This window comes from Eremomyces bilateralis (assembly GCF_010015585.1).
Source record: "Eremomyces bilateralis CBS 781.70 unplaced genomic scaffold P152scaffold_16, whole genome shotgun sequence".
Taxonomy (NCBI): domain Eukaryota; kingdom Fungi; phylum Ascomycota; class Dothideomycetes; order Eremomycetales; family Eremomycetaceae; genus Eremomyces; species Eremomyces bilateralis.
In genome coordinates this window covers 402,823-420,128 of record NW_022985082.1, presented here as the reverse complement: position 1 = coordinate 420,128, position 17,306 = coordinate 402,823, and the positions used below count along the sequence as shown (strand labels likewise).

The following is a 17,306-nucleotide window of genomic DNA, read 5'->3' as shown; positions in this document are numbered from 1 at the left end:
TGTGCTGCTCGGGGGAGGAGTCGGCGGGAGGGGCGTGATCGGGCGCTTGGGCGGGGATGGCGGTCGGAGGTTGGTGGTGGAAATGGTTGCCAATCGGGGTGTCGGGGCGGGCGATGAGGGTGGCTCCATCTTCATGGTCGGTGTCGGAGTCGGAGACGAGTGCTGCGCGGGTGTCGTCGTCGAGTTCGAAACCGTGCGGCATGAAGAGGACTTGCTGCACTTGCCCGACGTGGCCGGTGAAAGTGTGGAGACATTGATGGGTATCGAGGTCCCATAGCTTGACGGTCATATCGTCGCTGGCGGAGAAGATCGTTCGAGATGGTAGATCGATCTTGACTGCGTTCACCCAGTCGGTGTGGCCACGCAAGGTAAATTTAGCTTGTCGATCACGGTCAAGCACACGGACTGTCTTGTCCATGCTTGCGGAGGCAATATATGGGCCGACGAAGTGCAGTCCGATGATACCACCGGTGTGATCATGGAAAGTGCGGATGCACTCTCCAGTGCGCCAGTTCCAGACTTTGAGAGTCTTGTCGATGCTGCCACTCATCAGTAGCGTATCGTCGAATTGCAGACAACGAACGCCAGATGTATGGCCTTCAAGGGTGCGGATTTCTTTTCCTGTCTTCATACACCAGATCTTGATGGTCGAGTCATATGAACCAGTGGCGAGGATCTTCTCGTTGAACTGCAAACACATCACCCCATTGCGGTGGCCTCTGAGCACCTGTAGGTTGTATCGGCCCTTCTTCCAGTTGAGTCCAACCTTATGCCGCTCCCGGTACACTTCCTTCCACGGTCGCTTCCGAGGAGTGGAGGCAGCGTCTGCGGCGGCCTCTCGCAGTGATTTTGTGCACACGCGCTTGACCAAGTCGTCCGCTGAGGCATGGTCGGATTTGCGCTTCATCGGACTCGTATGTGTGGGATCGACACTCGACTCGCGACTCGTGGCGGCCGACCTAAATTCGGACGATGGACTCGCCACCATGTTTGGGTCGGTTGCTACGTCGGTGCTCTCTTCTAGTTGCGCCCGTCGCTTTTCATTTCGCAGTCGCAGCGGTAGTCCGATCCCGCACTTCTTGCACTTCCCGCCAATATGCTGCTCGCACATGCGATGCCAGATAGCGTCGTCATCCGCCAGTTCCCTCCATCCCCGACTAACGAGAGCCGCTTGGCATAGCGACTTTGCATCGAGGTACATGAGGATTTTCAAGCCTATCTCGGGTGGCAAAGCAGAAAGGAAGTCGATCTTGATTAAATCCCGGACGGAACTTGAGATCATCGATAATTGTGGGAAACAGCATTGTGCGAGTATGCCTTGTAATATAAGATTGCGGTGCTTCGATGGAGCGGCGGAGAACAGCGACCAGACATGTGCAATGCCTTGCTGGTCGGATCCAGATAATGAAGCGAGTTCCTATTCATGAGTCAGAAACGAGCGACGATGTTAAGTATGGTTGTACATACATTCTGAAGCTGCCCCATCGACGGCTCGTTGACCTGCCGTCTACATTTCAGGTCAGGTCGATGACGATAACAGTATTTCGTATTCGACTGCAACTGCATCGCTGTGGGTTCTTCGGGTTGATCGCCTTGGGGTGCATATTGTTGAGGGATATGTCTGGACAGGAAGGGTGCGACGCTTTCTCCTGCGTGTCTGCTTGTCGAGGATATAGCAATGCTGCCGTCACCACGGCCGATTGCGCTATTGTAGGAAGTTGACATCTGGGGCATTCCGATGCCGTGATTGCGGTCATTCAGGTCGACATAATCGTTCTGGTCAGCGAATCTGTTCAGAGTCTCCCGGCGTGACGAATGCCTCTGGTGACGAGCCGTATCTTCGTTCATATATCGGGCGTCCGGATCTGGTCGGGGGCGGGTTTTGAAGGAATCCATGATTCGAGGCGGTCAGTTGGGATGCCGTCAGCCTTTCAATCCGGACGTAAGATGGGGCCAATAAAAGGCTCGAGCCCCTTTTGATACAGGGATGGAAGGCAATTGATATTGAGCACTCCGGATGGCGTGCGAAGGGAGATATTGCCCAGGAATACAGAAGATGCAATCCACAGCGTCGGGTTGTATCAGGATCAATGTCGTGTCAGTGGGACCCTCAGCCCCAAGTCGTGATGGTCGGTAGGGTCCAATGCTCAGGCGGCAGTCGAAGTTAATAACTGCCAAGTCATTCAAGCGCAGGATTCCACTTCGTGAAGCTCGAATCGCCCACTAAACCCTCGGTTATCTTTAAATTTATTTGATTCCTGGATGGATCAGCGACGCCATAGGCGAAGTTCAATTCCCAGATCAGGTGGAGGAATCAGAGAACAAAGCGGTCGAGAGGCTGACCCAATTGCAAGGATGGGGGTCACACAATTCGGCCACGTGACCTGGATCATGTGGCGCAAACATAGCACGCAAGAGCACGTCAAAAAATTCCCTCACTCTCTCTATCTCGTCCGTCTCCGTTTTCGACTGACGCCATATTAGTATTATCAATTACATGCCATTCGTCGCCTCGAAAGATATACCCATGTGCAGCTCTTGCAAATGTCCAATCCTGTATTCAATGTCTGCCCTCCATTAAACATGAGGCGTGGATAATCCCAATATTCTGGGGGGATTGCCAGCCGGTCGTACACTAGAAACACCTTAAATCCGATGGTGGATTCCACTATCGTGTACCTGCATCGGGACCCTCCCAACTCCAACGTCTGAATGCTCACCGGTCGTATTACTAACGATGTCTTCTGTCGGATCCTATCAGTGCCATCGCCCTGACTCGGATGCGACTCTTATAAATCAGAGCATTCAGTCAAGTCGCGTGCGAAATCCATCCTGTTGTACTTACCCAACCTCATCTATGGCACCATGTAGGTAGTATTTCTCCTTAATGGAATTATGGAATATGGGTTTAGTATGGCGTCAATACATTTCATCATCTTCATTCCACAATCATAAGCCCCACCCGGAACTCTTGCGCCTTCTTCCACTTCTATGATCTATTATCCGCGTTCTTCTGTACCAGATTGCACGTGCTTGTTTGAAGGTGCGCTCTGAGCCGCTCTCCACCGAATCCAGGATGTGACTCATCATCAGGTCATTGCCAAAACGGCCTTCCATATGGTTAAAGCGAACTTGGCACGTGCTCCTCCTACGTTCTCTCCATTCTAAAAACCAATTCGCAATCCGTATGCTTTGACGCATTCGTTGGCCCCGGTCATCCTGACCTCGTCAACTTGGTCACCCACACCACCAAAACCATCCGCAGCCGGCCCCTTAACGGCCAGCCTTGATCGGCACATCGGAACTTGACTTTGGCTACATGGTGGTCGAAGCTGGAGCGGTTGGATTGGAAGTAACCAACGGTCTCGGTCCGAGTTTCGCATGCCTCAGCTGGACGGACCATGATCTGCTATTTGATGATAGCGAGGAAGCCGGCGCTGATGCCGTAGTGTTCGTGACTGCCATGAGCACGGCTCAAGAGATGGTTATAGGGGGTGGCCCTCTTTGGAGTCGAGCCCGTCATCCGAAATTAGATGCTAAAGGTGAAGTTCCAGGCATATTAAGAGCGAATGTATGTGTGTTTGCTCGACTCCATGTTCAACCGAGTATTACTATCGGGTCGACAGAATGGTTCTGGCTGGATCATGGGGACTTGGGATTCCTCGGATTTACTAAGGATCATTGTGTTGCACAATCTAGGTGATGGAAAAAGTAACAAGATGGTACTTTATATGGCTCGTCGGCCAGAGATCGAGGTTGGGATAGAAAGTGAGTATTAAAATTTTCCAGAATGGCAACGCGCTGTGTAACCAGAACACCTTTCCGCTCAAGGTACCTACCCGTTTGCATTCTCTGGGTTTCTTCACCAGTACCACTTCGTTAGTTCACTGAAGGAGGAGTTTCACTTCGCACCAAAAAGGATGTTTCAGAGCCCGGAAGACGAATAGCGATACTGTCGTCAAATCCAGCTCTATCTATGCTATTATGTTGATTAAGTCGAATGAAATTCGTGGCCCCGAATCGTGAGATTACGTCTTCCGTTTATCCATGAGTTGGATTTGGAAGATTACACTGATCTCTCAGTATCGCCTGGCTTCGACCTCACTTCTTATTTACTATTTAACTTCTTTCTCCCTTCTCACTCCCCCGCTTCACTTCTCATCTCCTTCTCTCATCTCACTTCTCCCACCGGCTCCTCCTCCACCTTCTCCCTCTCACTTCTCCACCTCGTCTCCTCAATTTCACTTCTCTACTCGTCATCACGCGGGAAACCGGAAACTCTCCATCACTCACACATCTATTATGTAGAGATGCCTTCTCGAGCTAGATCATCGGAGTCGATGGAGAGTACTCCAATTGCACCACGCCTTGTCAACTTGGCACCGGAAGGGAATTTCATCCTCATCGTCGGGTCTAAGGAACACATGGTTCGAATTCGTGTGCACTCCTTATTTCTCCGACAGGCGTCCTCTGTCTTCAAAGCCAAACTAGGCCCCAACTTCAAGGAAAGGTCAAAATCTCGATTCTGACCATCCCAAGGAGAGTCTATTGCCGGAAGACAACCCTAATGCTATCGAGGTTCTATGCAGAATCATCCACCACAGGCTACCTTCGCTCTATATGCCTTCGCTGCAACGGTTGCCGGTGGTCATCGCGGCGGACAGATACGATACTTTTGAGGCGATAAAGCCAATGCTCCACCATTGGTTGTCAGTTCCCTCATTTATCATAGTACTTCCTAATGTGGACGCTCCAAATTGGGACTTTTCAAACATTGACGTTGAGGAGGTTGTGGAGCTTCTTGATAAATTGGCAGCGGCATACCTTTTCAAGGATGGCGATCATTTCAACAAGATCTCTCGCTCGCTATGCCATGAACATCAAGGATCTATCGTGAATTTGGTACCTAAGAGAATATCCGATGTGGTTCCGTGGGGTCTCCTCTGTAAGTCACAACAGATAGAGCGCTCGAATGGTCATTGATTTGGATAGGCCTACTTCAAGCGCTACGATTCCAGCTACAACCCCAGCTATTACGTCTCTTGAAAACCGTCATCAACTCTCTGCGCTCCGGATTGACACCATGCAGTGCATGCGGATGGCCGAAGCATGCATAAAGCGCATACATGGATGCAGTCGCAGCATTTGAGCCCGGATTGTATACTGAGTGGGGGGAACACTCTATCCTTTCCTTCTTGCAAAATCTCATGGCAATGGAGATTAAGAAGCTGGGGCATTGCCCTCTAAGGTGTGGAGGACATAGTCGACCAGACTACGATATGGCTCATGTTGCCGTGGTGAATAAGTGGCTGAAGCAATCTCGGCAATCTCGGATATGCCTTCAGTGTTTCGTGGGAGGAGATGTTGCCAACGCACTTAACGCCACTCAGAGAAAAGGGGTTTACATGTCGCACCCTGACAAGCTGGTTGGGGTCTGGGGCGCTTTGGTTGATTTTCTTTCCTAATATCGATCCAGATTACATTACGATAACCTACTCGGAAAGGATGATTCACTTAATATCGGACTTGAAGGGAATAAGGTTCCGGATTATCGATGAACGGGCAGATTTCATGATCCAAAGACAGTGGGCAGAGCATCGAAAGCAGAAAAGGTTTCATATATACGCATACAGCGAAGGGTATGGTTCGATGAGGATTGGTATCGGATTTAGCAATGGAGATGCCTACAGTCGTGGAAATAGCATCATTCATCAAATATCCCCTATCCATAGTTGTTATAAAATTGAATATACAGATACTCTGACCACACAGAACCGGGTTAATAGTCGCAACTTAATCGGGCATAGTGATTTTCAGGCTCTCCTTATACTTGGCTGGCGCTAAAGTGGGGGAGAGAAACCCTCAGTTTTCTTCTAGAATGGTAATTATTTGAATCTTTTGGTAGAATCCGATGGTAAGTTACCGGGCTGTTACCCTGGTTACCAGTGCACAGAATTAACTAATATGCATAGTTACTCGTAAATAACCCGGTCCCAGGTCTATCATTCATTCATCCAGCCCCCGACAACTCACAACGTGCATCTCAATTGATGAACCAACTTCCGCTGCTACTAATACCAACCTACCTTGAAATATTTCAATCTATATTCTTACCACAAGGTCTATTGCAAACTTGTCACATGCTATTTACAATACCTCCGAACTCTAGTCGCTTCAAAATAAACCGCGATGGGTGAATATCCCCATGAGACAACTATCCTTGACCATGACGGTGACCTACACCTGGTAACAGGCCGCTCGTTCAAGGATATACTCCAAGTCCATTCTTTCTTTTGAAGAAGGCATCGCCTGTTTTCAATGTCATGCTTGGCCCGAATTTTAAAGAAGGACAGCTGGACGTTGGTGCTGCGTCGGGCACCCCGAAGTCAATCGAACTCCCAGATGATGATCCTCGCGCAATACTCTTTATCTGCCGGTGCCTTTACCATGATATTGAGATTCGGAAAACATACATGTCGGGCGAGTTGCTGCTGGATATCGCGGTGACGGCGGATAAATACCAGATGACGCCGGTAATCCAATGCGTTGCAGACCGTTGGCTGCATACTAAGCTCCCAAGAATCCCAAGTATAAAAACACTCCGGTCAGGGAACCTGGGAAATTCCATAGGAATGGAGGACGGGGGATACTACTTAAAAAAAACATGTTTTCCCAAAAAGGATCAAACGGCTCGCGATATCATGGACTACCTGGTCTGCGCATATGTGATGGATGAAAAGATCCGGTTCGAAGACATCTCTAAGCACCTCTGCTTAGTTATGGATGCGTCCTTCCTAAGCTTTCAAAGAGCTGGAAATCATATAATGGATTTTATTCCATGGCAACTCATTTGTAGGTTAGAGTTTCCGGTAACCAGACGCAACGCTGATACGGGTTACAGCCCTGCTCCAGGATCTGAAAACCAACATGAAGAGCAATTTCATCACCTTTCTGGTACAATACATGGACACCCTCCACGGGCAAAGCCGTTTCCAATGCACTGAATGCAGTTGGGCCCATGAGCTTGGGGGGCCTACCGAGCAAACTTGACCAGGCACTTGACCACGGAGGGATCTCAAAACCCATTCCAATCATTGCTGTCTCTGATGGACCACCTATTGCAGAACGGCCTTGAACCGATGTATGATGACCCTCTCTGCGAGGAGAAAGATCATGGAATTCCCGACTACGAACTTGTGCTCCCAGCTCTGATGGCCGAATGGCTTGCGGACTTAGAAGAGCTACCAGGAATATGCCTCATATGCGTACGCAAGGGACTGTTTGAAAACTCTCTCCAACCGCATAAGCATTATTAGCCAGCCTGAAAGGCCTAAGAGAGGAATCCCTCAGCAAGATAATCTGCTGTCCGACGTTGATGATCACCAAAAGATGAAACGTCGAAGCAATGGCACCCATTTGGGTCGCGGAAGAGCTTTCAGGATGGATCTATTGCATTTTAGGAACGATTGAATCAGACCAAACAGGCGAAATCGAGATGTTGCGATCATCCAAGCAACTCCAAACGTGGAGCGAGATTCAGAAGCGGAGCAGAAACGGAGAAGCACCCAATTGAAATTCAATATAAGTCTCCGTAGCGGCCGCGTTGCTGCCTCTAGTGAATGGCTAGGCGCATTGCCATAGTGCATGACTCACATCTTGCATCCGTGAAAATGGTTCCCATCGCTCCGTTCCATTGGCCACCAATTGCGCCCTTTATTCCCCGAGCCTTGCTATTGAGATAAACAAGACAGAGCTGAATATTGAATAGGGCCAAACCCAGCCACAGTGCCATACAGACCATGCAGTGGGCGCTTGTCCTAGGCACTTGTACCTGATATGGCTTCAGTGAGCACGTTATTTTTAGAACTCCGTCACGTAAGGGCACCTCTGAGCTTTTGACCGGATAGGAAGACGACAGCTGAAAGTAAAGCAAAGTAAAACACATTTAAAGTACAATGAGACGAAGGAATTTTCTCTCCGGTCAATCAGACAGCCCAGGGGCCTTACAACCACAGCGATGGCGGACACGGAGATGAAAATCGACCAGCCGCAACATGACCTCCCCATCGTGGACCCCGAAGGTGACCTTACCCTCGCTGTTGGAGGAGGACTGCGGACAGAAATTCGGGTACACTCAGGCCTGATGAAGAAGGCCTCCTCAACATTCAACAAAATGCTCAGTCCAAGCTCTCGGAAGGGCCAGGATATGGATTCCAATCTTCAAATCAAGAGAGTTGATCTCCCCGACGACTCTCTCCTTGCCATAGGGTTTCTCTGCTGATGTATTCATCATGTCTTGGCCGATTCCGATCGAAAACGTCCACGTGGGGATGACATTTTGGAAATTGCCATCGCTGCCGAGAAGAATCATTCTACCCACTCGATTCGGCTGCCGATGAAGGCTTGGCTAGACGAGGAGCTGCCGATTCCACCGACAATAGAGACTCTCAACAAGTTGGGCCGCTCGACCGACGAATCTGACGGTGAAAAGTCACCGATATCTACGAAACTTCTGAACTGGCTGGGCGCTGCCTACATCACACGTTTGGACGATCAGTTTAGCCACATTGCGAAACATCTACGTTTGCTCTCGGATTTGCCATTTATCAGCCTTCACTTAGAAACGGCCATGGATGCCCTGCCAGACCATGTCCTATATGGGGACCCCCATTCACCCCGTGAACTTGAGTGGATAAACTGACAGTGTACATGCAGACTTGCTTCAGGAGATGAGGAAGAGAACGACCGTTGGATTCTTGGAATCTCGGGAACTATCCGAGGTCGGAATGCATGAACTTTTGCTTGCCTGTGAAGGCTGCTAGTGCAAAGTTACTCTTCGGCGGGAATATATCAAAACCTGGAATCTACCGTTGCCCTATACTGCGCGCCATCCATTGGCACGAAATGACTCGCTTCTCAGTTTCATGACATCGATCCTGGACTGCTACCCCCAGAGATTACCGTGGCCATGCAAACTGGATGCCTTCCACCCCGTTCCTAATTACAAGGCTATTCATCGTGACATGGTTTCAGAATGGCTTGCTGCCTACGATGATATGCCCAATCTATGTGCCGCTTGCATCCGTGACGGCGATTTTGAGGATGCAATCGACTGTGGGGAACATGACAGCGATGCTTATAGTGTTCACTCCGATTCAGACAGTGAAGGATCGCCTGATTCTGATACAGTAGCTAGTTCTGACGACCAACTTGAAGCTGCCTAGTCTGGCAAAGAAATTGAACTGTTGGAATGCTTCTGGGAGCAGGTCCTTCATGTTGCGGTTTCTTATAGGTTGTACCTTTCTACACCCCTCTGACTATAGTAGTGCATTATAAGCCAAATATATAAGGGTTTAAGTCAAGGAATTGCCAACTGTTTCATGTCATATGGGCCATTGGTAGGATATATCTGATTGTAATCAACGTCAGATGGTTCTAAGATCTCGGAAAGTTCGCGTAAATGGGCATTGGCGTACTGAACCAAACTTACTAAGAAGTTGTGAAACCTCTAGTTACGTACAAGAAAGCAGTTTGCAAACTTAAAGAAGCTGACTGTAGTACTTGTTATAATAACGAGGAATATAAAGATCTCTGTGTGACCAACGAATCACAAGCTATAGAATTCCTTTCTTCTCCTGTTGTAGAAACAGTGATCGGGTTCAGTCGTTTCAGACATGAGAGACCGCTATGTAGAGTGTTGATCTTAAATATTATATAGAACAGAATATAGTTAGTCAGAAAGGCAAACAAATAACCTCGCTTTATCTTTCTGAAAAACTTCCTTATTGCTGGCTATTGGCCACGCCCTTAAGACTCATCCAATTGGAACCATGGAAGACAACGGCAACAATCCTTCTGACCGAGTAGTTATCGACCCCGAAGGAGATCTTATTTTGGTCGTCGGACCTGAGGGGAGCGTCTTCCATATTGAGGGACAAACTGGAGTTGCAACGGAAAGGGGATCAACCGGAAATTGAATCCAATGATCGGAAGGGGGAAGACAACTAGGGCGACTAAGTCTTGAAATCCGACCTCAAGAAGATTATGGTAACCTCCCCGAAGAGGGTGCCGTGGCAATGGAATCCTTCCTCAAAGCCATTCATCTTATCCCCGGCTGGCTGAAGCAAGTCGAAGGAACGGAGGCCATGGTTGACGTTACCGAAATGGCCGAAGCGTATAGGGCAATGTATGTCATCCAGGGCGCAACCCGACTGCTGGTTGGAGCAGTATAAACTTCTACCGGGACTACCGAGCTATGAAGCGCTCTCGAAGCCAGGGTCAGCGAATATTGTTTGCCCCTCAAGCCACGAGATGATAGACTCGCTTAGAATTACATATACTGTGGATGATGCGAAGAATTTCCAAGCTTATGCTCGTTAGCTAGCAATTGTAATGGGGCACTCAATCTTTGACTTCGAGGAGCGGCACTAGGAGTGTTTTGACTTTCAAATTTTCTGTAAGTCATTCAACTGGGATAAATGCACAGGGTACTAACACACCAGCCAAGGCCTACTTCAAGATTTGAAAACCGCTATGAAGGATAGTTTTATAGACCACTAGCGGGAAAACATCCAGCTCTCCGAGGCTCCAACTGCCTGTGACTGTGACTCGACAACTGGTACTGCCGAGTCATACCTGATTCAAATTATGGACCAGCAAGCGAAGAATCGGCATACTCCTTATTATTCCATCATTAGGATGATAGAGAGCATGCTCACTACTCTCATTGAGCCTCCACAGCCATGCACGAAGTGCGACAAAGAGGTCCATCCCCGCAACGGATTGAAGGCCACCCATCTGGCGCTGGTATTCGAGTGGTTTGCCACCCCGGACAAGATGCCATGCCTGTGCCTTCCATGCATCATGGTCGAGTCATACTCTGGTGCGATCAATTGCGATGATACCGACCATCAACCAGGGGACGGCGGGGAGGAGGAGGCTGAGGAGAATGAGTGAGCAAAATACCGGACCTATGCACGACACAGTATGCTGCAGGAATTTGGGCAGCCAACGCAGGAGATCCAAAAAGTTCAATCGAGAAGTGTATTACCAACTAGGATAGTGGCACAAGGTCAGCTTGAAATTGAACAATTCGTGATATAAATGTTTCCATTTGGTACCTTACTCTCATACCTCTGGCTTCCAAGTATGGGCCCCTCGGTTTCAACGCATGTACAGCTTGACTCCCTCCATACTTGAACATTACATGACCCTGAGAGCTTTGAAGTACCAACATCTCATTCTCTACGACCAGTCCGGTCATCGACACCACCAAAGCGCTAGCAAGGCCGACCATATTGGGAGCGGAGGAAAGGTTCAAAATAGTTCGATAAAACTGAGTCTGACTGTGGGTGTGTTTATCAAGAGTTGTACCATAGCCTGTGGGTCAGTGGAGAAGGTGGGCATCCTCGAATGTAGGAGCGGCTAAACCATGGACCAATTCTACATCACGATGGTAACTAATAATAATACGGAAGCACAAGGATTAGGACCGGCAGATTTAACTTCTTAGAGTATCAACTGAGGTATAGTGATAGTGTTGCTCGAGATTAATGAAGCGTGCGTTAAATTAAGCTTTCCCTGTCCATTATTCCATCCATTATTCCATCCATATAACCCATGCCACGCCCTCTCCCCACTAGTATTAATGCCACCAGATCGCCGCATCGATCTCCAAATATGTTCCTCGCTATACTCTCAAGGCCACATCAATTCGCCCACAATGCATCTCCTGTCCCTCCTCCCGCTTTTCCTCCTCTCCTCCCCCACCTTCTCCCTCCCTTCTCCCAAAGCAAACGCCGCCGCCCTCCCCGCCCACTTCCTCCTCGCCGGCGACAGCACCACCGCGCCCCAATCCTCCGGCGGCGGCGGCTGGGGCAACGGCTTCCTCGCCTACCTCCAGCCGCCGGCCACGGGGAAGAACCTCGGCCACAACGGGCGCACGACAGTCTCCTACCGCAGTGACGGGTATTGGGACGAGGTGCTCAAGGAAGCGAAGAGCGTCGCGGGGAAGAAGCAGGTGTACGTGACGATCCAGTTCGGGCACAATGACCAGAAGCCCGACAAGAAAATCAGTATCGCACAGTACGGCGCGAACCTGCAGAAGATGGCCGGCGAAGTGAAGAAGGCCGGGGGAGTGCCGATCTTGGTGACGCCGTTGACGCGGCGGTCGTTTAACGGGGCGAAGGTGAAGGAGACCTTCGCGGAGGAGAACAAGGCGACGGTGGCGGCAGCGGAGAAGGCGGGAGCATGGTGGATAGATTTGAACGGGGCGAGCACGGAGTATGTGAATAAGGTGGGGACAAAGGTGAATACAGCGTATGCGTTGAAGAGCGGGGATAATACACATGTGAATGCGAAGGGGAGTAAGTTGTTTGGGAGGATGGTGGCGGATTTGATCGTGGCGAAGTATCCGGAGACGAAGGGGTTTTTTAAGGAGGATGCGGCGGTGAGTCAGGCGATAAAGGCGGGGAAGACTGTCTGAAGGGGGTTGGAAGTCGGTAGAGGATAGGTGATAAGAACAATAGAGGCCATTTAGGACTCTGATATTGTGAGAACGTCGGACGGAGCTTGAAGTGCCAATGCATGTTCTTTCTAGCCTGTTGTTGCCCGGCAAAAATGCTCTAGAACCCCATCAAGAATGCTAATAAGACAAATCCGAACAGCATCTGTTCAGATACGAGTAAAACGCTTGAAAATAGCAAATAAGACTTATCGTGTTCGAGCGTGCAACAGACTTTTACATCCCCATAACCTCAGGCGCTGCCCATCATAAATGACACACCAACCCTCAAAACGCTACCAGCGAATTAAACGCCGCCATCCCGGACCACCAGGTCCGGTAGGGGAATGTGATGACATGAAAAGAACCTGCTTCAAAATGAAGGGTGAAAAAGTAATACCGATGCTCGTTTATGCCGGTCCGTGGTGCGAGAACTCCGCAATCTACTTCTCCTCTTTCTTCTTCTCGGCACCCTCGTCGTTCTGGCTGAAATCCTTCCATTTGCGCCAGCCGTCGAAGTCGATGAGCGCTTGCATGCAGCCCCATTCCTTGACTTTGCGTTCGAGCCAGACGAAATTGACGGGCTGTGAAGCGACAGTTAGCAGACATCAAAGTGAGCAGAGCTGGTAAGAAATGAAGGGGGGAAATTAGGGCAAAGTGCACTCGCAGGCTTGGAGGATGGAGAGAGAGGAAAGAGAGAGATGCGTACCTTTGTCAAGAAATCATTACACCCCGCCGCCAACGCCTCATGTCGATCGCTCTGCAGATTACTCGCCGTCAACGCGACGATAATAACGGGACTCTTAAACAAGCTCCGATCCACCAACTTATCCCCCTCCTTCAGCTTCCTCCCCATCTCGCCGCTCCCGGACACCGCCTTATCCTTATCCTCGCCGAGCAACGACGTCGGCACCACGTTCCCCAAACCGCCCTCGCTCACACTCTTCTCCTCCCCGGGCGTCGGCGTCGAGTTCGCCAGCACCCCGATGCCGTTCACCCGCTCGAGTCGCCGAATCTCCTTCGTGGCTTCTAGCCCGCTCATGATCGGCAGCTGGATGTCCATCAGCACCAGATGGAACCCGCCGGTTCGCCACTTGTTCACGGCTTCCCGCCCGTTCTGTGCGCTCGCCCATCGTACCTTGAGGCGGCGGATGAATTGCTCGAGCAGCTTCAGGTTGATGTGATTGTCTTCGACGATTAGCACGTTGATCGGCGGCACGGACGTTTCGATCGTCGGGATGGAGAGAGACATGGGCGCGGGTGTGGTGGCAGCCGAGTTGGTTCCGTCGGGTCGAAGTCTCATTCGGCGCCGGCCTTTTGGTCGCGGAGATGATACGCGTGGGGTTGTGGGGCGGGAGGTCGGTTGGGCGGCTGTGGGAGGGTGTTCGGTTGGAGGGGTTGAGATGATGGCAGGGGCGGGTGCCAGATCGCCGGAATCGTGTGGGCGGGAAGAGCGGTGAGGGTTGGCGAGTGCGGTGGGAGAAGCCGTGGGTTGGCGAACGTTGGCCGGGCGGCCGGGGCGGGTGAGGTGGCTACGTCGGGTTCCGCCAGGGGAGGGGAGAGGGGGAACTTGGCCGGTGGAGAGGACGGTCATGGAGCGGGTTTGGTCGAAGGAGCTGTGGCCGAGGCTGTGGGAGTGGCTATGGTTGCTGTGGGTTTGTGATAAGGATAGATCTCGAGAGTGTCGGCTTTCGTGGGAGGTGGAGGTGATTGCGGCAGGAGAGGGGACGTTCGGAGGCATAGGTGGGAAGTAGTCGCCGCCATGTTCGAATGGGCGGGACTGGTCGTCGTAGTAGACGATTTGTGTAGGTCGGGGAGACTGTCGAGGCGTGCGCCGATGGGGGACGTCGATAATGAGGGCCTCATCGACAGTTTGCCCGCCAGGGTAGTAGGTATCGAGGGTTCGACAGATTTCTTCGTCAGGTCCCAGCGTCTGTTCTAAAGATGGATCGTCTCTCGCGACGATTCGGAGCGTGATGTCGGGAGCGTCGAAGTATCGGCCTAGCGAATTTGCATACTTTTTTAAGATCATCTCCCGTACACCGTCCATCAGGTCGTTCTCTCGAATCTGCACCAGCGTCGGAGACGCTCCGGGCCGCTTCACCCAGATCTTCCGATGTAGTTCTTTTGTCATGGCTGTGATATAGCGCTGCTGCTCGTCTGGGTTCGCGATTGCGGATTCGTCTTCAAGAAGCGTTTTGATGAAATGCGCGTTCGAACTGGAAACTAGGGATTGTTTCCTCAGTAACTGCTCCGGGGCCTCAGCGAGTATTCGTGCAGCCGATTTGGATTTAAGTGAGGATTCAGAACTCGAGACAAACTGCAGCTTCTTGCGGCGCGGGTTTTGGGCCGTGGATGTCTGTTCAGCTGGCGGTGGATCAGAATCTGGATCAGATCCCGGAGTGGGACTTCCCAAGGTCAGTTCTCTCAATTGAGGCAATCGACCTCCCGAGACTACGGTGATCGCTGGTGATGGGACCGAAGGAACACTGAGGTAGCCGGGTTGGTGATCTTTCGATTCGACGGTGTCTCTGCGAATGACTTGTGGGCTGGCAGTTGATGTCTTCGGCGAGGAATCTATGGGATCGACATGGAAATCCTGCGGAGTCGGACGCGGATTTGTGGAGCTTGATGGGACAACATCGACACCTCCTTCAGCCCTGGTTTTGGCCACACTCAAGTCCTCGGAAGGGGATTTGGCAAAGGGAGACTGTTGATCATGGGGAACGGAAGGTGAGGATGGAGAGTTGATGGGTTTCATTGGGTTGATGGGAGTGTAAGATTCAGTCGAAGTGGAGGCATCTTGAGTTCGTGGAGGGATGGATGTAGAATGGGATTTGGACGCTCCTGGGGTTTCTTCATTCGAGCTGGACACCCTTCGCATCAACTGCTTGGTGCGTTGCTGGAGTTTAGCCCTGAAATCGCCCATCAGCTCCGCCGTCAACGTCCTCCTCCGTGGATTGAGAAAAGTGAGGAGGAATGAGTTGGCCAGACGATTCCGATTTTCGAGAGATCCAAGGCGTCCCAAGGCGTCCCAACGAATGGGGGGATATTAAAGGTTATTGGTATGTCACTAATGTTCCCGGACACATCCCACCATGTATGAGACAAGCGATCTGATTTGAGCCTTTGGAGCTTCTGTGGCCTTCCACAAACTTCAATTTGAGAGATTAGATTGGGAGATTGTTGGTGATGGAGTTAGAACGGGAGTCGGAGAGGATATGTTAGGTATATTCTCCTCCCTGTGTGAAGGAAACTGCTAGTCGGAGAGAATGGAAAGGAGCTCGTGATGACTACCACTGGCCATGAAGGGGACCGTGATCTAGATTATTACATGCAAGGTACCTTAAGGTACAGTACTAACTGTAGTAGCGACTTTCATCGTAGATATTAGGAGATAGAATGTTAGGAGATATATATAATATCGGAAGGTTGGAAGGAATCTGATATCGGTACATGTAGCATCGATGAGTGCAGTGAATCAGTATCCCCCATGTGAATAGATACCCGCGGCGGATTGAAATTCATAGAGCATTTCAAGGATTAAGAATAGAAGCCATCTTTTATTCAATCTTGAATGCTGTTGCTCATTCGCTATTATCCAGAACTTTGGCAGTCCATTTGAACCATCCTGGTCCTATCGCGGTCCTAGCTCTTTCATGCCACCAGCCGAATCTCCCGACAGAAATCCAACTTCATTTAATCTTCCTATTAGTCTACCATACATGCTATAGTCGCACCGGCAGTAGCATGTGTATATTGGTTATAACTGGGGTGGAATATGCGGTCGCTGGGAGAGGCACAGTACGCCGAGCTCATTTACCCTCCCGAATGGAAGTCTCCAAAGCTGATGTGACAACACAGAAAATGCTGGGCGCAGTTAGATGATTTCACAACCCTCGACCATGTCCGAACCTATATCAAAGAACATGGCACCGCAGGTCCAAGCCTGTCTGGCCTCCGTTCTGTATGCTGGAAGGCATTTCTCCTGTTTAACTCCCTAGACCGCGACACATGGTCATCAACGCTGCAGAGCTCCCGAACAGCATACCAATCCCTCCGCGAACACCTCCTTAAGTATATCGAGAATCCCAATGAGGTGGAAACGGCCGTCGACCCGCTCAGCGAGAGCGAAGAGTCTCCCTGGGTGGCGCTGCGCAAGGACGAGGAGCTCCGCAACGAGATATACCAAGATGTTGAGCGATGTATGCCTGAGAATCTATATTTCCGTCAACCATCGACGTCGACGATGTTGCTGGACATCCTATTCATATTCTGCAAGCTGAGTCCGGATATCGGGTATAAGCAAGGCATGCACGAGATATTGGCCCCGATCCTATGGGTGGTCGAGCGTGATGCGGTCGACTGTGGAGAAGAGCATGGGAATGAGGATCTAGCGATCTTAATGTTTGACGCAAAATTCGTCGAGCATGATTGCTTTACCTTGTTCGGACTCATAATGCAAGGCGCAAGGTCATTTTATGAGGTACCAGGCGCCGATGCAAAGCCAACAGCCGGCTTGAGATCACCGAAAGTGTCGAGATCTCTCGACTCTCCCTTGATCGTGCGTATCAAACGAGTTTACGAAGACTACCTCCCCCTCGTCGATCCTCGTCTCGCCGAACACCTTTCCACCGGCGACGTCGTCCCGCAATTATTCATGATGAAATGGCTGCGCCTGCTCTTCGGCCGCGAATTCCCCTTCGACTCCGTGCTCAGCATCTGGGATGCCCTATTCGCCAGCGATCCCTCCCTCCAACTCGCCGACCACATCTGCCTCGCCATGATCCTCCGCCTCCACTGG

At 50.7% G+C, this 17,306-nt stretch overlaps 7 protein-coding genes across 7 annotated transcripts in view; 5 read left to right on the top strand and 2 right to left on the bottom strand.

Moving 5' to 3' along the window:
• Window positions 1–2,079, bottom strand: part of P152DRAFT_86758 (WD40 repeat-like protein) — a 2,645-nt gene extending 566 nt beyond the window's left edge. Inside the window, exons 1-2 of the mRNA XM_033683294.1 lie at window positions 1,468–2,079; window positions 1–1,417 (exon numbers count right to left, since the gene is read on the bottom strand). The exon at window positions 1–1,417 is cut by the window's left edge and continues 566 nt beyond it. Coding sequence (XP_033532506.1) covers window positions 1–1,417; window positions 1,468–1,896 — 1,846 coding nt within the window. The 5' untranslated portion in view covers window positions 1,897–2,079. The remainder of the gene's footprint in view (window positions 1,418–1,467) is intronic.
• Window positions 2,080–4,432: 2,353 nt separating this feature from the next.
• P152DRAFT_86783 (uncharacterized protein) lies at window positions 4,433–5,239 on the top strand. The gene is made up of 2 exons (XM_033683295.1): window positions 4,433–4,945; window positions 4,993–5,239. The coding sequence occupies exons 1-2, from the start codon at window positions 4,621–4,623 to the stop codon at window positions 5,115–5,117; spliced, it is 450 nt and encodes a 149-aa protein (XP_033532505.1). The 5' UTR covers window positions 4,433–4,620; the 3' UTR covers window positions 5,118–5,239.
• Window positions 5,240–5,971: 732 nt separating this feature from the next.
• On the top strand, window positions 5,972–7,215 carry P152DRAFT_86739 (uncharacterized protein). The gene is made up of 2 exons (XM_033683293.1): window positions 5,972–6,852; window positions 6,902–7,215. The coding sequence occupies exons 1-2, from the start codon at window positions 6,324–6,326 to the stop codon at window positions 7,048–7,050; spliced, it is 678 nt and encodes a 225-aa protein (XP_033532504.1). The 5' UTR covers window positions 5,972–6,323; the 3' UTR covers window positions 7,051–7,215.
• Window positions 7,216–10,358: 3,143 nt separating this feature from the next.
• Window positions 10,359–11,078, top strand: P152DRAFT_460167 (uncharacterized protein; the record flags this gene model as incomplete). The annotated part of the gene is made up of 2 exons (XM_033679838.1): window positions 10,359–10,456; window positions 10,508–11,078. A coding segment is annotated over exon 2 (305 nt), but the record flags the coding sequence as incomplete, so codon positions are not given.
• A 701-nt stretch (window positions 11,079–11,779) lies between these two features.
• Window positions 11,780–12,463, top strand: P152DRAFT_382169 (GDSL-like Lipase/Acylhydrolase; the record flags this gene model as incomplete). Its single annotated transcript, XM_033675753.1, has 1 exon — window positions 11,780–12,463. A coding segment is annotated over one exon (684 nt), but the record flags the coding sequence as incomplete, so codon positions are not given.
• A 482-nt stretch (window positions 12,464–12,945) lies between these two features.
• P152DRAFT_439274 (CheY-like protein) lies at window positions 12,946–14,636 on the bottom strand (the record flags this gene model as incomplete). Its single annotated transcript, XM_033677631.1, has 3 exons — window positions 12,946–13,086; window positions 13,212–13,340; window positions 13,443–14,636. 3 exons carry the CDS (start codon window positions 14,634–14,636, stop codon window positions 12,946–12,948), a joined length of 1,464 nt encoding a protein of 487 aa, XP_033532501.1.
• A 1,647-nt stretch (window positions 14,637–16,283) lies between these two features.
• On the top strand, window positions 16,284–17,213 carry P152DRAFT_475321 (RabGAP/TBC; the record flags this gene model as incomplete). Its single annotated transcript, XM_033681410.1, has 2 exons — window positions 16,284–16,306; window positions 16,367–17,213. Coding segments are annotated over 2 exons (870 nt in total), but the record flags the coding sequence as incomplete, so codon positions are not given.
• Between the last annotated feature and the right edge of the window lie 93 nt (window positions 17,214–17,306).

What these genes read in the sequence shown, in the direction of transcription:
- P152DRAFT_86739 (XM_033683293.1), top strand. Translation starts at nt 6,324, where the DNA reads ATGCTTGGCCCGAATTTTAAAGAAGGACAGCTGGACGTTGGTGCTGCG. An exon ending in TATTCCATGGCAACTCATTT is followed by an intron (nt 6,853 to 6,901) that starts GTAGGTTAGAGT and finishes TACGGGTTACAG; the next exon opens with CCCTGCTCCAGGATCTGAAA.
- P152DRAFT_86783 (XM_033683295.1), top strand. Translation starts at nt 4,621, where the DNA reads ATGCCTTCGCTGCAACGGTTGCCGGTGGTCATCGCGGCGGACAGATAC. An exon ending in GGTTCCGTGGGGTCTCCTCT is followed by an intron (nt 4,946 to 4,992) that starts GTAAGTCACAAC and finishes TGATTTGGATAG; the next exon opens with GCCTACTTCAAGCGCTACGA.